Source organism: Anguilla anguilla, chromosome 16, assembly GCF_013347855.1.
Source record: "Anguilla anguilla isolate fAngAng1 chromosome 16, fAngAng1.pri, whole genome shotgun sequence".
NCBI classification, from domain to species: domain Eukaryota; kingdom Metazoa; phylum Chordata; class Actinopteri; order Anguilliformes; family Anguillidae; genus Anguilla; species Anguilla anguilla.
Window position 1 is genome coordinate 34,587,575 of NC_049216.1, and position 19,530 is coordinate 34,607,104.

A 19,530-nucleotide genomic window follows, 5' to 3' on the forward strand; every position below is an offset into this window, starting at 1 on the left:
GAATGTAATGGAATATACTTGGAATGTACAGTGACTCACTGTGTGGCATAACCTGCCTCAGGCTGCCCTTCTGGAAGCTCCTCACAAAGGTGGACTCGGGTGCGAAGGTGGAGAGGGAGCTGAGGACCTTCTCCAACCGTCTGAAGAGGCACCAGCTGGGGGACGGAGTCATCAGCCTGAACGAACATTCCACATCCCTCCTGTCCCACACGGTCAGTTACTCCCCATCCCTCCTGTCCCACACGGTCAGTTACTCCACATCCCTCCTGTCCCACACGGTCAGTTACTCCACATCCCTCCTGTCCCACACGGTCAGTTACTCCACATCCCTGCTGTCCCACACGGTCAGTTACTCCACATCCCTCCTGTCCCACACGGTCAGTTACTCCACATCCCTCCTGTCCCACACGGTCAGTTACTCCACATCCCTCCTGTCCCACACGGTCAGTTACTCCACATCCCTCCTGTCCCACACGGTCAGTTACTCCACATCCCTCCTGTCCCACACGGGCAGTTACTCCACATCCCTCCTGTCCGACACGGTCAGTTACTCCACATCCCTCCTGTCCCACACGGTCAGTTACTCCACATCCCTCCTGTCCCACACGGTCAGTTACTCCCCATCCCTCCTGTCCCACACGGTCAATTACTCCACATCCGTCCTGTCCCACACGGTCAGTTACTCCACATCCCTCATGTCCCACACGGTCAGTTATTCCCCATCCCTGCTGTCCCACACGGTCAGTTACTCCACATCCCTCCTGTCCCACAAGGTCAGTTACTCCACATCCCTCCTGTTCTACACGGTCAGTTACTCCACATCCCCTCCTGTCCCATACAGTCAGTTACTCCACATCCCTCCTGTCCCACACGGTCAGTTACTCCACGTCCCTCCTGTCCCACACGGTCAGTTACTCCACATCCCTCCTGTCCCACACGGTCAGTTACTCCACATCCCTCCTGTCCCACACGGTCAGTTATTCCCCATCCCTGCTGTCCCACACGGTCAGTTATTCCCCATCCCTGCTGTCCCACACGGTCAGTTGCTCCACATCCCTCCTGTCCTACACGGTCAGTTATTCCCCATCCCTGCTGTCCCACACGGTCAGTTACTCCACATCCCTCCTGTCCTACACGGTCAGTTACTCCACATCCCTCCTGTCCTACACGGTCAGTTACTCCACATCCCTCCTGTCCTACACGGTCAGTTACTCCACATCCCTCCTGTCCCACACGGTCAGTTACTCCACATCCCTCCTGTCCTACACGGTCAGTTACTCCACATCCCTCATGTCCTACACGGTCAGTTACTCCACATCCCTCCTGTCCAACACGGTCAGTTACTCCACATCCCTCATGTCCTACACGGTCAGTTACTCCACATCCCTCATGTCCTACACGGTCAGTTACTCCACATCCCTCATGTCCTACACGGTCAGTTACTCCACATCCCTCATGTCCTACACGGTCAGTTACTCCACATCCCTCATGTCCCACACGGTCAGTTACTCCACATCCCTCATGTCCCACACGGTCAGTTACTCCACATCCCTCATGTCCCACACGGTCAGTTACTCCACATCCCTCATGTCCCACACGGTCAGTTACTCCACATCCCTCCTGTCCCACACGGTCAGTTATTCCCCATCCCTGCTGTCCCACACGGTCAGTTACTCCACATCCCTCCTGTCCTACACGGTCAGTTATTCCCCATCCCTGCTGTCCCACACGGTCAGTTACTCCACATCCCTCCTGTCCTACACGGTCAGTTACTCCACATCCCTCCTGTCCTACACGGTCAGTTACTCCACATCCCTCCTGTCCTACACGGTCAGTTACTCCACATCCCTCCTGTCCTACACGGTCAGTTACTCCACATCCCTCCTGTCCCACACGGTCAGTTACTCCACATCCCTCCTGTCCTACACGGTCAGTTACTCCACATCCCTCATGTCCTACACGGTCAGTTACTCCACATCCCTCCTGTCCAACACGGTCAGTTACTCCACATCCCTCATGTCCTACACGGTCAGTTACTCCACATCCCTCATGTCCTACACGGTCAGTTACTCCACATCCCTCATGTCCTACACGGTCAGTTACTCCACATCCCTCATGTCCTACACGGTCAGTTACTCCACATCCCTCATGTCCCACACGGTCAGTTACTCCACATCCCTCATGTCCCACACGGTCAGTTACTCCACATCCCTCCTGTCCCACACGGTCAGTTACTCCACATCCCTCATGTCCCACACGGTCAGTTACTCCACATCCCTCCTGTCCCACACGGTCAGTTACTCCACATCCCTCATGTCCCACACGGTCAGTTATTCCCCATCCCTCCTGTCCCACACGGTCAGTTACTCCACATCCCTGCTGTCCCACACGGTCAGTTACTCCACATCCCTCCTGTCCCACACGGTCAGTTACTCCACATCCCTCCTGTCCCACACGGTCAGTTACTCCACATCCCTCCTGTCCCACACGGTCAGTTACTCCACATCCCTCGTGTCCCACACGGTCAGTTACTCCACATCCCTCCTGTTCTACACGGTCAGTTACTCCACATCCCTCATGTCCCACACGGTCACTCCTCCATTCACCTCCTGTTCCCTCTGTCGTTCCTTTAAAGATAATTTTTAACAGCATTACACTTTCATGTTTTCCTTTGTTCTTACTGTAGTATAAACACTATTATATGTACATATTGTAGATGTAAGAATTGTTCAGGCTAAAAATACATACTGCATTTTTTCTTCTATCTTCAAAGATTCTAAATCTCTGCCTTACAGTCTGGGAGCAATCAGGTAGTGGGGAAAAAATAATGATTAATTTCTCCAACTTGTTCAAAATGAAACTGAATATTGATGCCGTCATTGCAATGTAAAGAGATAAATTCCTCTAGGAGAACCATATGTATCTTCCATGACTCACTTTTCCCAGTGAGATCATTTGTTAAAACACACTTAATTTGCGGGACCAGGCCTAGGCTGCCATGAAATGCGATCTGGGGATTTTTTCTCCTTCTCGTGTACAGATTGTGTAAAGACGGACAAAACATCAAATTAAGCTTTGAGTAAAATTTGACCCTAGTTATTTTGCGCTTCCAATTTTTTTTTTTGCGCTTTTCAAGGAGGATTTCTTGATGTTTTAACCGTAGAACATTTGATCTAACTGGCTTCAAACTGGCACAGGAATGCCTTAAAACAATTATACGTGGAGCTGAAGGTGGAACTACTGTCTGTCATAGCCGCCGAATGATGAACGGGTCGCACGGGGCGCAGTGAAGGGTAATTGCGCGTCGCTGGGTTATAAATTTAATTCGAAAATGACCGTTGGCGAAGAGGGAGGCGCGTGTGTCGGCGGGACGAGACCGGCGGTGGCGGGTTTTCCTTTTCGGCGAGCCCCGCGCTTCGTTATCTGACCTTCAGCCGGGGCCTCGCTCGCGCTGTCCCGCTCGGGGCAGATTAAATCTGGCCTCCCGTCACCGCGTCCGGAGCCAGAGCGCTCGCACACCTGTCGCGGACACCTCAAGACCGTCAGCTGGGCGTGGGACTGGGACCTGAGCCCCGGTAGCCTACTGCAGCTCACCAGGCTAACGGGCTTCGGCGCTAAAGGGGCAGGGGAATTAGCCACTGGACAGAGACGTGGGGAAATCACACGCACGTTAATCGCTGTCCGTTATGCACCCCTGAAAACCAAGCGTACTGTTTTGGAAAAGAGGTTGCTTTTACGATTTGATATCAGGAGGGGAAAGGTCCACAGGCGCGTAACTCAATTAGTGAGCGAACGGTTAACGGATAAATATGTAGCCTACGCTGCGGACCGTCAAACGTTCAACAACTCACATTTTAATGTATTTTTTAAAGCGAATGTAAAAATACAGACAGCTGCCATAGGATTGAGAATCAATTATCTAAACCCGCTTTTGACTGACACTGCTGTCTTCTTGGCCGTCTCATAACCTGTCAGATATATAGCCTACGCCGCGGAAGTGCACTTGTAGTCACGGATAGGCAAAAATATGCTATGATGCACCTCACAACCACATTTATATACAAGCTAAAATGGTGGTGGGAGTTAGGTTGTTTGACAGTTGCTACTAAATAAAAGTCTTGTTTGGCAGTTGGTAGCCTACTAAATAGGAGTCAGACAAATGAATGAAAAACATTCATGCGTAATACCTATTCCAAATGCATGGATTTGAAATACTGTCCATTCCTGGCCGTAGTGAGCGTTTATAACTGGATTCTTTGGCTTCGAGTTCTGGTTTAAACGCCAGGTGAGGCACTGCTGTCTGTACTCTTTTGCAAGCACGTCGGTTTTAAACTGGCGTGTACTGCCCAGCTGCGCAAATGGTCGGCATGTATGCGCTGCATTAATCTGCAGTGTGTGCTCTGATAATTACGCCATCGGCAAAGCAAACAGCGAAAGCGATGTTTTACGATATCGGGTTACCCTGTGGCACAAAAGAAAGACAATGCAGCTCATTCATTCTCTGAAGTCTTCCAACACAACCCGCCTCATAAAACCTTTTGTGGTTTTAGATTATATTCATTGTCTTCAAAAACGTCCCTATCAACAACCGCCATTTCATACTCAATCTTTTTTTTTTTTTTTTTTTTTTTTTGCACTTTCGGTTTTTTTGTCTCTGTTATTAGTGTATTTGAAGTATTGTTGAGCGCTGATCATGAACTCTTAACTGAAATGAAACTCCCCCTCACATTTACGGGCTCTGTCCTCTTGTGTGTTCTGAGGTGTCACGCAGGATTACTCACTGAGCAAAAGGGTTTAATGCCTAATTCCAAGAAAGAGATTTCTGAAACCTGAAATTGATTTAGCTTTGATGACTTGAAAACGTACCAGGGAGGGTAACCCAGGGAACTTTTTAACTGTCTTGTGTGTCAGAATATAAATATTGCATAATTCAAACCCTTTGAAGAGTAGACTAAGTTTTTTTGGAATTAAAAAAAAGAATTCTAGAATTCTAGAACACTGGTTTCATTTACCAGTAGTGATTGTTACATCAGCATTAGAATGTTCAGTTAAGAACATTCCAATAAAAAATTTGTGATCTCACACATGAAAGGGTTAAAAGCCAAAAAAAAAAAAAAAGAGTTTGAGGTGCTGACATGAAAGGGATTAAAGAGGTGGTGTGTGGGGGGGGGGGAGAGAACAGCCAGACTTAAAGTTCACTAAAATATCACAATGTTGAGTCAGATGTACATTTTTCATGTGCTTAAGCAGTTTACCAAAATGTTCCCCTGGGATTCAATCAAGGAAGACTTTTGGTTGTTCATGCATTGTTTTTATGTTTAAATAGCCTTTGGGGAAACTAACAGACATCATTTTTTTAGATGTCTGTTAGTTTCCTCAGTTTGGAATTGCCTGATCATAATTAAAGGCAGACGAGGCAGATGAGACTGGATCACCTGCTGACTGAAAGATTCCAGCAGGACCCCCAACCAGGTAGCTCAGGCATAGTCAGGATTTACCTTTTATCTGAGGCATTTAGCAGACACATTCACCCTGACAGGTTTACACTGTTTACGCAATTTAACTTACAGTACATTTATACAGCAGGATTCTGACTGCTGGGTACCTTGCTCGGAGCTGCAGTCAGTCAGCTGGGAATCGAACTTGCAACCTCTGAGTTGTTGGCCGTTATAGCGCATTGCAGTCCGCGATTACTGCAGCTCCACAGGAGCCATCAGCACGCTGCTGAGACATTACATTACATTACATTACAGGCATTTGGCAGACGCTCTTATCCAGAGCGACGACAAAGCAGATCAACGCTAAACCTAAATGCTGTAAATGCCCAAACATTTTTACCTTGGGTGTCAAGATGTGTGACTCTGAAGGAAATCTTTTTAAAAATTTGGGTCGATACATTGATTTGTGGGAGGAAGAAAAAACTTTAAAAAAAGGAATACACTTTACTGAGAAGGGGTGGTGGGTGTTTTACTTAAAGCCCCCAAAATGTTAAAAAAAAATACTATGTTACATGGTAAGTATTATCATTTCAATGTTATTATAGTATTACTATTACTTACCATGTTATATACGTCAATATAGAGAAGAAACAAAATCGCTGTACATCAGGCAACCTGCTGGGTGCGCAAAACGAATCGCATCTGTGTTACGCGACCGACAAAAAAAACGGATCTCCTGAACAGCAGAGAAAACATCTGAATGGACCCACACAGAGAGGGCAGGGCAGGCGTGCCAAAGTAAACTACTGCAGGTGAATCCGATCCCGACGTGACGCTGTAATCCAGCCGTATTCCTGGGACGCAAGTCGGGGGGGGGGGGGGTTCACCGCATATTATTTTAAATGGGCTGTCTGTTACATTAGAGGAGATTAAGCTTTTTCCATTCTCTTCCATTCCTAAAGCTAGATTAACATTATATTTACAGAGAGAGAGAGAGAGAGAGAGAGAAAGGGACAGACCTGTTTTACTTGGCTTGACAAAGTACTTTCTGCGGTAACCGATTTTAAATTTTGCCCAAATTTAAAACCGTAAACATGACTAATGGGCGAAAGAAGGGCCTCGTTGGGGGAGTTTTTCCGTGCAGTACGAAATCACGATGAAATCCGTGGCATTCGGTCCGTTACGTTGTAAGAACTCTTCATAAATTGTCGGTCACGCTACGGTTTTTCTCCTCATTATTCCCCATTAGTCCCGTCCATTGCAGTCACGAACTGGAACAACAAGTTAGCGTAAAGTACGGTACGACCGTGAAAAGGCTTGCCAGATTTATAAATGTAGTTTTTTTTTTTCTTAAACACTAAAATCTATAACAGGCCAAAAATAGGTCTTATAAATCATTGCATGATCCCCCGGTTTTGTAATAATGTTTTGTTTGGACAACTGGAGTGCAGTCGGAATCACTCAAAGTGGTGCTGGGCGGCTCATCTTGTTAAGGGAACGGCTATTTAACAAGATTAGCCTGGCTCAGCTAAAGACCAGTTGTCTCCTGCTAAGGCAACTGAAGACACTGTCATTGGTTGTCCGGAGGATGACATCACAATCTGTAGAAGACATTAACCCTTTGAAGAGTAGTTTTTTTTATTTTAAATGGTTTTCTTTTGTAAAGTCAGTGTTCTCGAACTCCACTGCTTTCAGTTAGCAGCAGTAGTTGTTACATCATCATATTAGAATGTTCAGTGAGGAACATTCCAATCACGTATTTGTGATCTCACACCTCAAAGTGGTTGATGTACAAATGTAGAATTCTGACGTGTACTAGATTAGCATTGAGATAATTCCTGTCCTCCTGGCCCACACTAAAACACGTGCTCCTTTTTTCTCTCTCTCTGTCGTCCGGCTGGCAGGACCATGAATATGTCTCTGGCAGGAGGAGGACCTCTAAGAGGCAGGCCAGGACCCTGCCGATGGTGCGGCTTCTGAACATTTCCGTCACGCTGTCCCCGTACCTGAGCGTGGACTCCCGGCAGTTCCAGACCTCCCTGCAGGACGGCACGGAGGCGTACTGGCTGAGCGTGCCTACAGCGCCCCACGGACACCCGGTGAGCCCCCCCCCAAACCTGTCCCCCCCCCTCCATTTCCATAGGGCGAGAGCCTTTCCAAAACTCTGACCTGTGTTATTAAGAGATGCACTTCCATAGGACGATAGCTTTTCCGAAAACACAGCCTGTGTTATTAAGAGATGCACTTCCATAGGGTAAGAACCTTACAAGAGCCTGGAATTCCAGGTGTTTAGAATAACCTGCAAATGAAACAAAAATCTGCAGAAAAATCTGCAGACGCTGCAGGCCTCCGGGACCGAGACAGTTTGAGATCTCTGTTGCGGCACCTCCCGTGCGTCAACAAAGCGGTATATATCCGCCCACCCCCCCACTCACCCCGCCCTTCTCCACCCCACCCCCCGCCCCCCGCAGGTTCCGCTGTTGACCCAGTGGGAGGGGAAGTTCTGCGTGAAACTGAACCTCTCCAACGCAGCGGCGGTCAGCTGGCTCCTGGACCGGGTGGAGGGCCTGCAGTCCCAGCTGGACGCGGAGTACGTGATTCTGGAGGGCGGGGAGGGGGCCCCCTCACCGGAGCGGGGCCCGCGCCTCCCCAAAGCCGCGGCCGGAGACCAGTACATCCGGCTCCTGGCGGCCGTGGCGGCCAAGATGGGGGCCTCCACCGTGGTTACCGCGGGAACAAGGTGAGCGCACCGCGGCGGCGGCGGCGGCGCTATCGCCGCGCTCTTTCTGCCGTGAATCCTGCCGCCTGGCGGATCGCCACGGCAACCGAACTCGCTCCCAGTAACCAGAAACAGCCGTCTGCCAAACACCCCGTCAACGTTCACACCGCCCCACCCCGCCCCCCCCACCCCTCGCACCCCTCCCCACCCCAACCACACAGTGGAGTTCAGCCAAACACCCCGTCAACGTTCACACCCCCTCACCCCTCGCACCCCACCCCACCCACAGAGCGTTGTGGGAACTTTAATGTGACAATCTAATCCCTTTAATAAAATTCTCCAACAATTTATGGGGCAATTTAATCTTCCGTCTTTGGCCCCGTGTTTGCCTGAGAATGACGTTGATTTGGATTTAATGCCGGCGTTCAAAAAAAAGAAAAGTTGGCAACTTCTTTTACAGAGAAACTGAAGCTCTTTCCAGTCGGCCACGTTCAACAGCCAAAACGACCCCCGTTAAATGGATGTCACTCCGTAACCTGATAGGAGCTACAAAGCTTTTGACGGATATCATCTTTTCCTGCGCTTAAATATAAACATTATCATATTAACCTGCTCCTCTCCTGCTTTTGTTGTCATGGAGCAGGACAGCCCCCTGCCAAAGGTTTTCAGATTCACCAGCCCAAACTTGCAAAAGGGCACTGAAGTGGCCAAAACAAATTTGGTAGTTGTTGTCAAATGCATGTGCACACACACAGACACACATACGCACACACTGTCTTGCACACGCACACACACACACACACACACCTACATATACACACACCTACATATTCACACACACAGACACACACACACACACGCACACACACACATACACACACACACACACACACACACACACACACACACACACATACACACAGACACACGCACACACACACACTATCTTGCGCATGCGCACACACACACACACACACGCACACACACACACACACACACACGCACACCCCAGCGGGTTTCTGAAAGAGCGCAGGTGTGGACACGGTTCCCTGTCCTCCCGACCTCCAGGTCCAGCGACGTCCCGCTCTTTATCCGAATGACCCCGCTGCGGGACGACTGGACCTACTCCGGCCTGAAAGGGTTAATCCCGTCTGTCCTGCACTACAGCCTGATGGGGTACAGCTTCTTCCTGCCTGATGCAGTAGGTAATACAGTTACCCCTCGCACCCCCATTCCCCCACCCCCACCCCCCAAAAATGCCTGAAAGAAAGTCTATATTAATTTACTCTTATTAAATTGTAACAACATTGTAATTACCTAAGAATGAGTGTGTAATAACACGTTGTTAAATAACAGTCACACACAATGGTTGTGGAACAGAGCTGTTTGGGATTGTAAAAGTGTGATTGCAGGCATGGTTTTATTCTATATTCTGTTAGTTGTTATTATATGGCAGTGTACCGTTAGGCCGGTGTAAGTGTAGATAAAGTGCTATTCAGTGTCTCTGTAGAGATATAGCTGCTTTTTCCTTAAGTCTCGGACCCCTTCCAATATTTCACTAGCCTCGTGCTTCTCATATCTATGCAGCTCAAACTCACAAAATCCTCTTCAAAATACCTAAAAAAACTCTACACCTAAAACTGAAAATGTTCTATAAGGTAGTCCAGTGGCTCATACAATGATCAAATGATTGCTGCAGCTTTTTAGAGAAGTGTTTTGGCCGAAATGAAAGCAGAAGATAAGGTATAATTCTATTTGTTTTAGTAAGTTTTTTTTGTTGTTGATGGTAGCAGTTGACCCAAGATCTCAGGACAGTCTGACCGCGTTCTGACCATTTTTTTTTCCCCTCCCAAAGGTGCGCACATCCTCGGGGGTTTTTGGCAAAAAATCGTCTTATTTCTTAAATATTCCGAATTCCGACAGCGGAGCGCACAAAAAAAGAGCGAGCCCGGGTCCAGACAGGAATTCACTTTGATGTGGAGAGAACAGAAAGTTGTCAGAGTTCAGGAAATAAATCGCTGGAATCGGTGGCGTTTCGCCGCGGGAAAGAGGTTCGCCTGTCCTCCTGCTGACGCCGAGTCAGCTCGTCCATCGGTCATCTCAAATTTTTACTTTTCTTTTCTTTTTCTTTTTTTTGCTTTTCATTCAGAGTCACCTAAGCATATATACCCGTCAGCAAGAATATGAGAAGTCAGCACACACGTCCGTTTCATACCACACACCCGCCCTGTCCTGTTTTTACGCTCATTTGAATCGTTTGAATTCAGCCACAGATCGTTTATGCTGCAGACCCACCCAGATATGCAACTCCACGCTGAAAGTTCTGTCTCCCAGCTGTTAAAGTAAAAACGTTACAATTTGATGCATCGCGTGCGAATGAAATTCAAGGCCCGTGTCCGTATGATTTGCTGTGGGCGGTGGGTGGTCTGTGCTGCAATAACAGCATCGTTCCCAGCCTGTTCCTCCCGTAGTCAGGAAGTGGAGAGGACGGAAAGGTGCGCCGGGGCTGGTTATCTGGTGCGACTGCAGCGTCTGTGGTACACGTTCTCTCCCTGGTCTCTGCAGGGGGCTCGCTGAGCAGCGACTTCGTCAGCGATGAGGAGCTGTTCGTCCGCTGGCTGGAGATCGCCTCCTTCCTGCCCGTCGTCACCTTCCACACGCCGCCGTGGGTGTGCGGCGAGGACCGGGTACGTAGCCGCCGGAACCGCCACCGAGCCGCCCGCCAAACTCTCACACCAGACCCGCCCGCCAACACTCACACCAGACCCGCCCGCCAACGCTCACACACCTGAGCCAAACGCTCACACACCTGAGCCAAACGCTCACACCAGACCCGCCCGCCAACACTCACACCAGACCCGCCCGCCAACACTCACACCAGACCCGCCCGCCAACGCTCACACCAGACCCGCCCGCCAACACTCACACCAGACCCGCCCGCCAACGCTGACACGTCACTGACCTGGTCGCATAGCAACCCGCCGCCGAGCCCTGCCTTTCACCACCACCGTTCTTACCCACAACCCCCTTTGCACCACGGTTCTGGGGTTGTGATGCGTTTGTCAGTCGTCACGCTGAAAAACAGACAACAGCCAGCCCTTCACAAATCCATGATCCTCAGATCTGGAGCACACTTTAACTGTTTAAACAGCAGCAAAATGGAGATATATTTAACATATACATTAACATTCTGTGCCCTCTCCCCTCTATGGTAGAGCGGAGAGAGAGGCCACTGTTTCAATGGTAGAGCAGAGAGAGACCCAGTCTCTCCCCTATGGTAGAGCAGAGAGAGACCCAGTCTCTCCCCTATGGTAGAGCAGAGAGAGACCACTCTCTCCCCTATGATAGAGCAGAAAGAGAGACCCACTCTCTCCTATATGGTAGAGCAGACAGAGAGACTGCTCTCTCCTTTGTGGTAGAGCAGGAAGAGAAACCGCTTTCTCCTCTATGGTAGAGCAGGAAGATCGCAGCATGGCAAGGCAACAGGTTTTCTGCCCTGGTGGGGGGGGGGGGGGTGGATTCTGTGCCCCCTGTGGGGGGGGGGGGGGGGTGGTTCTGTGCCCTGGGGGGTACTCGAAATATGCAGTGGGAAAAAATAAAGAAAATGGATGCTCGTGAGAATTAGAAGAAGAACGTACCTACTTGTCAGATATCGATACGTTTGACTTTATGGAAGCCGGCTCCGGTTTCTGAGTGAAAGATCTAGTGCTGGGTGAAATGGGGGGCAGGCAGGCGGGGAGGTGGGGGGGGGTGCTGGGTGAAATGGGGGGCAGGCAGGCGGGGGGTGGGGTGGGGGGGATGTTGGCGGGCAGGCAGGGGGGTGGTGGGGGGGAAGTTTGCCCAGTCTCACCTGTGGTTACGCTCCCATACGGTCCGCATTAGATTTTGTTTCAAATTTACGATCGTCAATCTTCAGAATGAGGACAGCAGTAGCGGCGGCGGTGGTGGTGGAGGTGGTGGGGGTGGTGGTGGAGGTGGTGGTGGGGCAGGATCCTGATCTGGAGGGTTCGCCTGGAGCGGTAAATCAGCGGTGTGCCCTGGTTCAGACCGGAGAGAGGAAGCCGGGTCAGAGGGGATCCATCTTTTCACAATAAAAGCGCTACTATGAGGGGAAGAAGGAAAGTGGCAGTTAGGATATCCGGGTTGTGTGTTAATGAGAGAGAAGTTCCGGAAGAGACGATGAGAAGAGCACTACTAATGCTTGAAAAACTCAAATGAAGTGAGAAGTCATTTTAAAGCAAAAGGGAAAAAATCACTGGAAATACGAGGGGTGGGGTGGGGGGGTAATTATGTGTAATGTGATGAATAAATTTACGCACTTCTGACTGACTTTGTGGAATTGTTAGAAAAACACCTCGGACAACCCCGTTTCCGTTTGGCTGATTTTTTGCCATTCAGACGTTCGGTTGGATCCGGATCCGAAAAGCCGTGGCCCGATTGGTGCGTGCGACACCCTTCCTCCCGGGCCTGTTAAATCCATGCGCTGCCCGGGTCCAAATAAGAACAGGAACCAGAGCCAGAACCACAAGTCTGTTTTCTCAATTAAACATCGTGTATAACGGGCCTTTCTTCCTTCCAGAATTCATTCCATAATATCGTTCCCCCCCCCCCCCCTCCCTCCCCTCCCCTCCCCCTCTCTCTTCAAAGCACATTTCCACAAATGTGGTTAAACTCTGTTTCCATTGGTGGAGACCGCGAAGGACACAAACTTAGCGATCCGGCCTGTTTTGGTTTTTTTTCGGTAATGTCAGGCACATTCCTCGGTGGCCGTAAAGGTGAAGGTGAACGTTGCCAAAACCGCAGTCTGGAATGTCTGCCCGCGTGTTGGTTTTTGGGTTTGTTTTGTTATTTTGTGCGGATAATGAAAAATGTCCTTCATTTCCACCAGCCAAAGGGCCCACCTACTGCTGAGATGGACTTTATAAAACAATATGTAACTATAAAAAATATTTTGAGACAAACCACAACGAAAGTACGCAAATGCGCCAACTTAATGAAACGTTTTTTGCGAGTTGAATTCGAGGGTCTGACGCGATAAGGTTAAACCGACCCTTAAATCTCCGAAAACCAGGTGTGTGGAGTCGTGGTTACTGGGAGTCGTGGTCACAGGGAGTCGGGGTTACTGGAAGTCGTGGTTACTGGGAGTCGTGGTTGCAGGGAGTCGTGGTCACAGGGAGTCATGGTTACTGGAAGTCGTGGTTACAGGGAGTCGTGGTCACAGGGAGTCGTGGTTACAGGGAGCCATGGTTACTGGGAGTCATAGTTACAGGGAGTCGTGGTTACAGGGAGTCATGGTTACTGGAAGTCGTGGTTACAGGGAGTCGTGGTCACAGGGAGTCATGGTCACTGGGAGTCGTGGTTACTGGGAGTCGTGGTTACAGGGAGTCGTGGTTACAGGGAAACTTAGCGCTTATAACCGGACAGGTGTGTTCCCAGGTGAGCTCTCGCGTTTCTCTCCTGGAGTAAAGCACTAGACCACACTGGGCCCGGCCACCTTCTCACCTGCACTCAATGATAATGCAGAAGGTACCCGAGCCAGGCAGCTGAATGGCGGTTTGCGAGGGGTCACCTGTAGTACTGCACACACCTGGGGGGGGGGGGGGGGGGGGCAAAGTCAGGCCCATGCAGAGGGAATTTGGGGTCCCCCCTGTACCCCGTTAACCAAGCAGGGGGGCGCAGGGCACCCGGGGGCTGACCCCTCTGCACAGGGCCCCCGTTTCTATTTCCAGTAAGCGGGTGTGCTTGGAAACGCACGGCTATTTTTGCAACGACAGCTCATGTGACAGAGGTGTCCCAAACGCGCCCCCCCCCCTGCCACCCCCCACGGCCCCCCCTGGCTTCTGTATGCATAGCCCCTGTGAGGAGGGTTTGGAGAACAAAGCCCGAGGGGTTTTAGGACAAGAAGAATAACCCCCCCACCCCCACCCTCACCCCACCCTCCCCTCCAACAGTAAAGGGACCCCTCCCTTAAGGGCAGATGCACACAAAGCAATCATTCCCATGGAAACCAAGAAAAAATCTCATCAAACCAAGTGATTCAGGAGCGGTCTGCACAGACAGTGTCTCCATCTACAGCCTCTGACCTTGCAGAGTGTGTGTGTGGGTGCAGAGAGTGCATGTGCAGAGAGAGTGTGTGAGTGTAGAGAGTGTGTGTGCAGAGAGTGCGTGTGCAGAGGGAGAGTGTGTGTGAGGGAGTGTGTGAGTGTAGAGAGTGTGTGTTTGAGGGTGTGTGTGTGAGGGTGCAGAGAGAGTGTGTGTGTGTGTGTGTGCAGAGAGCGTGTGCAGAGAGTGTGTGTGTGTGTGTGTGAGGGTGCAGAATGTGTGTGTGTGCGGGTGCAGAGAGCAGTGTGTTCCATTGTTGGAATAATATAAGTCCTGTGTGCAGTTTCTGGGACAGGACTGTTAGTATTTGCCTCGTAAACGGTGTGGTGTGACTCCTCTGCAGGGCTGACGTCCGTCGTCAACAAGCAACAAGAAACCTTGTTACACTGTCTGTCTGCGGGGACACAACCTGCGGGGGGGTGGGGGGGGGGGTGGTGAGTGGGGGGTTGGTGGGGGCTCGGGACATAACGAGGAGTTCCCACGCCTGGCAGTTTGTCCGTTCTCTGGGTGAAGGGCTTAATTTGGGCGAGGTACTCTCAGTGGGTGGCACATTAAGAGGACTGCCAGTGCCCTCTGGATGCCCCCTGACTCTCTCTCTCTCTCACCAAAGCCAGGATGTGTGCTTCAGGATTGCACCCTAACCCTGCAGGAGCGCACCCTAACCCTGCAGGAGCGCACTGGGGCTGCCACCCCCGAAGGGCAGCACGTGATTGGCCAGTGCATGTCCCTCCCAGCAGTCCACCGTCCCCCCAGTCAATCGGGTGCCTACAGGCTGGCAGAGCTGCATATTATATGAGGGGGGGCACACTAGGGCCTTTTTGAAAGGGCTTGTGGTGTGACCTCCGTTACCGTTAGCAACCCAGACGTTCCGTTTCTTGCTCGGTTGCTTTTCATTGCTATACTGTTGTTTACTTTGGCTGCAGGTGCTGAACCTGACGCGATTCTACATAGCCAAGCACCAGGACTTTGTGGTTCCGCTCATAGTGAAGTACGCCACCCAGTGGCAGGAGGACCGAAGTCCCATATACCGGCCCCTGTGGTGGCTCAGTCCCGACGACCCCTTCACCCACACCATCGACGACCAGTTCCTGATCGGAGATGAAGTAAGCTTGCCCCTCTTCATTTGCACAAACCTCATCCACACACACACACACACACACACACGTACACATACACACACACACACGTACACATGCACACACACGCATGCACATACACAAACACACACACACGCACACACACACACACTCAGCTAATACAGGAATGCCTTAGCCTTCCCGCTGCTGGGTTACACCTCGGGCCTTCCCGCTGCTGGGTTACACCACAGGCCTTCCACTGTTGGGTTACACCACAGGCCTTCCCGCTGCTGGGTTACACCGCGGGCCTTCCCGCTGCTGGGTTACACCGCGGGCCTTCCCTGCTGCTGGGTTAACCCAGGAATGGCACAGATTCAGTTTCAGGCACGGCAGGTTTTCCAGGGGTGGGCCCCTGGAAAAATTGGGCCCACTTGCCAGGGGAGGGCGGTTTGTCCTGGGAACCCCTCCCTCCCCCCCCCCCTCCACCCCTGTGGCTCCCTGACCAAACAGATTCACAGCACCCAGCTCCTGACACATCCCATCTCTGTCACAGCAGCAGTTATGAAAACAGACTAATTTCCCTCCCTGTGAACTCCAGGGAACGCGTAAGAAGCTTAAAGGATAACAAGGAAAAAAAGGATAAAAGCTCAAAGTTCACAACCCTGATATATCAGTTTAACACATTCCTCTGGGCCTTTTTCACATCAATCATTCATACCGCACTGCTGTTGGTATTCCTAAATGCGCATTAGTACGTTTTTATATAAAATAATTGCCCCTGCCTGTGTAGCCACGTGCTATCTTAATGTGAAGAAAGTCAAGTCTCTCTCCCGCTAGCATTTAATTGAGGGTGAGAGACAGTAGTTTTGTTGGCTCCTATGGTGGAAGAAAGTCAAGGTTTGGTTTGTCATCATTTGCCTTCAGTTTTCCTCATCGCATTGTGGAAATACATTGAAGCTCTTAACCCTTTGAAGAGTAGGTTTTTTTTTTGGAATGTTAGTTTTCAAAATTTCAAAAGTCCGTGTTCTAGAACTTCGTCGCTTTCAGTTACATCAGCGTTAGAATGTTCAGCTGCAGTAAGAACATTCTATTCACACGATCTCACAGCTTAAAGGGTTAAAGGGGAACTTTGAAAGAGAGCATGAAGCTTCTGTGCTGAACTCTAAACAGGGAGGGACTGACAGATCTTCAGTCTCAGTAAAAGCTGAACCTGGGGGATTTTCACTCAGGTTTTTAGTGGATTAACAAGGTTTAATGCAGAGGCCAGTTCACAGTCATTCTTGGAATCAAACCAGGTGACGGTAGCAGAAGTCAAAAGTAAGTTGTACACAATGAAGACATTTCTCACAGAGAACTACTGTAGTAACGCATGGAAGAACTTGGCAAGATTTGCGGCTGAAACTAAGACCAGTCAAGACCCAATTCGGTACAGTGGTGATAATTCACTTTTTAAATGCAAATTACACGCTAAGATTTTACAGTGAAGGATTCATTCTATACAGGCAAATGACGAGCTGGATTTTACATTAATGGATTGATTGGCCCAGGCAGTTCGGTCTACAATGAATGCTATTTAAGATACCTACGGAAAGAGACGTACCCCGTTAAGGTTCCTTCCTCTGTGGTTTTCAGGTGCTCGTCGCGCCCGTGACTGAGAGGGGGGCGCTCCAGAGGGACATCTATCTCCCGGGAGACGGGCTGCAGTGGCAGGACGCCCGCGACGGTCGAGTGTTCGACGGGGGGACGCTCCTGGAGGACTACCCGGTCGGCCTCGACGAAGTGCCCGTTTTCACCAGGAGGGAGTCCTGAACCCCGGGAGGGCTACAGCGTACTCTTCTCTCCTTTTTTAAAATTTTTTCCATCCTTCCATTCGCGCTGTTCCTCGAAAGAGTTGCACTTTCCTCAAAGACCACTTGACCGTGACTTGAGATGTGATCTCGAGAATTTGTAGTTTTGAGAACATTTTTTTTATACTTGCACTTTACGATTGAAAATGATTTCTATACATTTTTTTTCTTTTTTAAAAATCTTTTCATCTGTTTCACCACTCGCTTATCCATGCAGTTTTTTTTTTGTTTTTTTTTGCATTTACAGTCACAACGAAACGCCTGTGTGTTTACATTAGATTAATCTTACAGCCTTTAAACGTTTAAACATCACTGGTTCCCATCCAATGGAGTAACAAGGTATAGCCTTTTATTTTCTTAAAAATCGTTTTTTGTTTTTTTTTTCTTTAAAGAAGACCAAATGAGAAGGAAAAGAAGGACTGAGACAGAGCCTGAAGGACAAACGAACGCCAAGCCGCCGTTTCCTGGGAAACGTGAGCTTCCTGGCGAGCCGGCTGTGTTTCAGGACACGGGTTTTACTTGAAGCGCACGGGCCACGCCTCCACCGCACCTCAGATTCAGAGTCACGCCATCTCACAAACCTGTCCACTCTCACCATCTCACAAACCTGTCCACTCTCACCATCGCACAAACCTGTCCACCCTCACCATCTCACAAACCTGTCCACTCTCACCATCTCACAAACCTGTCCACTCTCACCATCTCACAAACCTGTCCACTCTCACCATCTCACAAACCTGTCCACTCTCACCATCTCACAAACCTGTCCACCCTCACCATCTCACAAACCTGTCCACTCTCACCATCTCACAAACCTGTCCACTCTCACCATCTCACAAACCTGTCCACCCTCACCATCTCACAAACCTGTCCACTCTCACCATCTCACAAACCTGTCCACTCTCACCATCTCACAAACCTGTCCACTCTCACCATCTCACAAACCTGTCCACTCTCACCATCTCACAAACCTGTCCACTCTCACCGAACCGCTTCCCGCCACAACGTCTCTCACCGAAACCGTCTGTCACCAAACCGCCTCTCACCGACCCGTCTCTCACAGCAGCTCCTGTAAGCACTTATTAACCCGAGCCCTGACTGCCCCATGCAGGACAGAGACTGTTTGAACAGGAAGTTGTCACGCTCCACGGCTGCGTGAAGAATCAAACCGCCGCCTCTTCCTGTTCTCAGCCATCGGCTTCACTCTCAACTGCTTTCGTCTGGAGAACGAGCACGGAGACAAACAGGAGTGTCATTGCATTTTCAGCTTATGTGAAAAACCTCTTTGTAGCTCGAACCATGTGGAGGTTTGAGACCTTATTGTCTCATCTCTCTCTCCCACTCTCACACACACACACAACGTTTAATGGTAACACACAAGGAGACAGTATGGAATCCCAGCAGTTAATCTGCAGCATCGGAACTGGTCACATATATCTGGAATAAACTCCTGTGACTCTCCAGGGGTCACGGGGTCAGAGATCATGTGGTGCAAGCACGGAGCACGTGCATGCCGTCAGAGCTCTTATAATGGATGCCGAAGAAAACCAGCAACAAAACACTGTGGACTGTGGAACTGTGGGTGTGTCAAACCAGGAGCTTTCTAACACAGTATATTTCAACAGTGTTTGATCGTAAGAAGTCCTTTCATGTAAATATCTTTGTTGTATGTACACTGCTGTCGTATGATGATCTTGTCATGTGTGGCATATTTTTCTGCAGTAGCTCGAGGTATAGAAGCGATATTTCAGCACATACCAACTAGCCGTTTTAATAGTAGAATCATTTATAATAATTTTCTCCCTAATTTTGGAAATGGCGAATGTTGCTTGTGAGCCACCATGAGCCACTGCTCACATGGGCATTAGCCGGAGGAAGACATTTCATGTGCAAAGGTCAGGCTTGTGGCCGCCTAATTGGGCCAGTGGGGGTCGTCCCGGAAACCAAAACAATCCCTGAGCCAATTGTGTGCCACTCTGTGAGGCTGCAAACCACAGCTGGCACTGGTACAGTCTGGATCTGACCGGGCTGTGGGGCACATCCACACACTACAACAGAGCCTTAACAGATACCAGACCATGGGGCCCATCCACACACTACAACAGAGCCTTAACAGACACCAGACCATGGGGCCCATCCACACACTGGAACAGAGCCTTAACAGATACCAGACCATGGGGCCCATCCACACACTGGAACAGAGCCTTAACAGATACCAGACCATGGGGCCCATCCACACACTGGAACAGAGCCTTAACAGATACTAAACCATGGAGCCCATCCACACACTACAACAGAGCCTTAACAGATACCAGATGGTGGGGCCCATCTACACACTGGAACAGAGC

At 49.9% G+C, this 19,530-nt stretch overlaps 1 protein-coding gene across 2 annotated transcripts in view; it reads left to right on the forward strand.

Moving 5' to 3' along the window:
- The window catches only part of LOC118214945 (SITS-binding protein-like), a 30,873-nt gene extending 12,666 nt beyond the window's left edge, over window positions 1–18,207 (forward strand). For both annotated transcript variants that reach the window (XM_035395250.1, XM_035395251.1), the window contains 7 exons: window positions 62–212; window positions 7,343–7,537; window positions 7,910–8,178; window positions 9,226–9,362; window positions 10,723–10,844; window positions 15,183–15,362; window positions 16,968–18,207. In XM_035395250.1, the coding sequence (XP_035251141.1) occupies window positions 62–212; window positions 7,343–7,537; window positions 7,910–8,178; window positions 9,226–9,362; window positions 10,723–10,844; window positions 15,183–15,362; window positions 16,968–17,144 (1,231 nt within the window). In that variant the 3' untranslated portion in view covers window positions 17,145–18,207. The remainder of the gene's footprint in view (window positions 1–61; window positions 213–7,342; window positions 7,538–7,909; window positions 8,179–9,225; window positions 9,363–10,722; window positions 10,845–15,182; window positions 15,363–16,967) is intronic.
- Window positions 18,208–19,530: the final 1,323 nt, after the last annotated feature.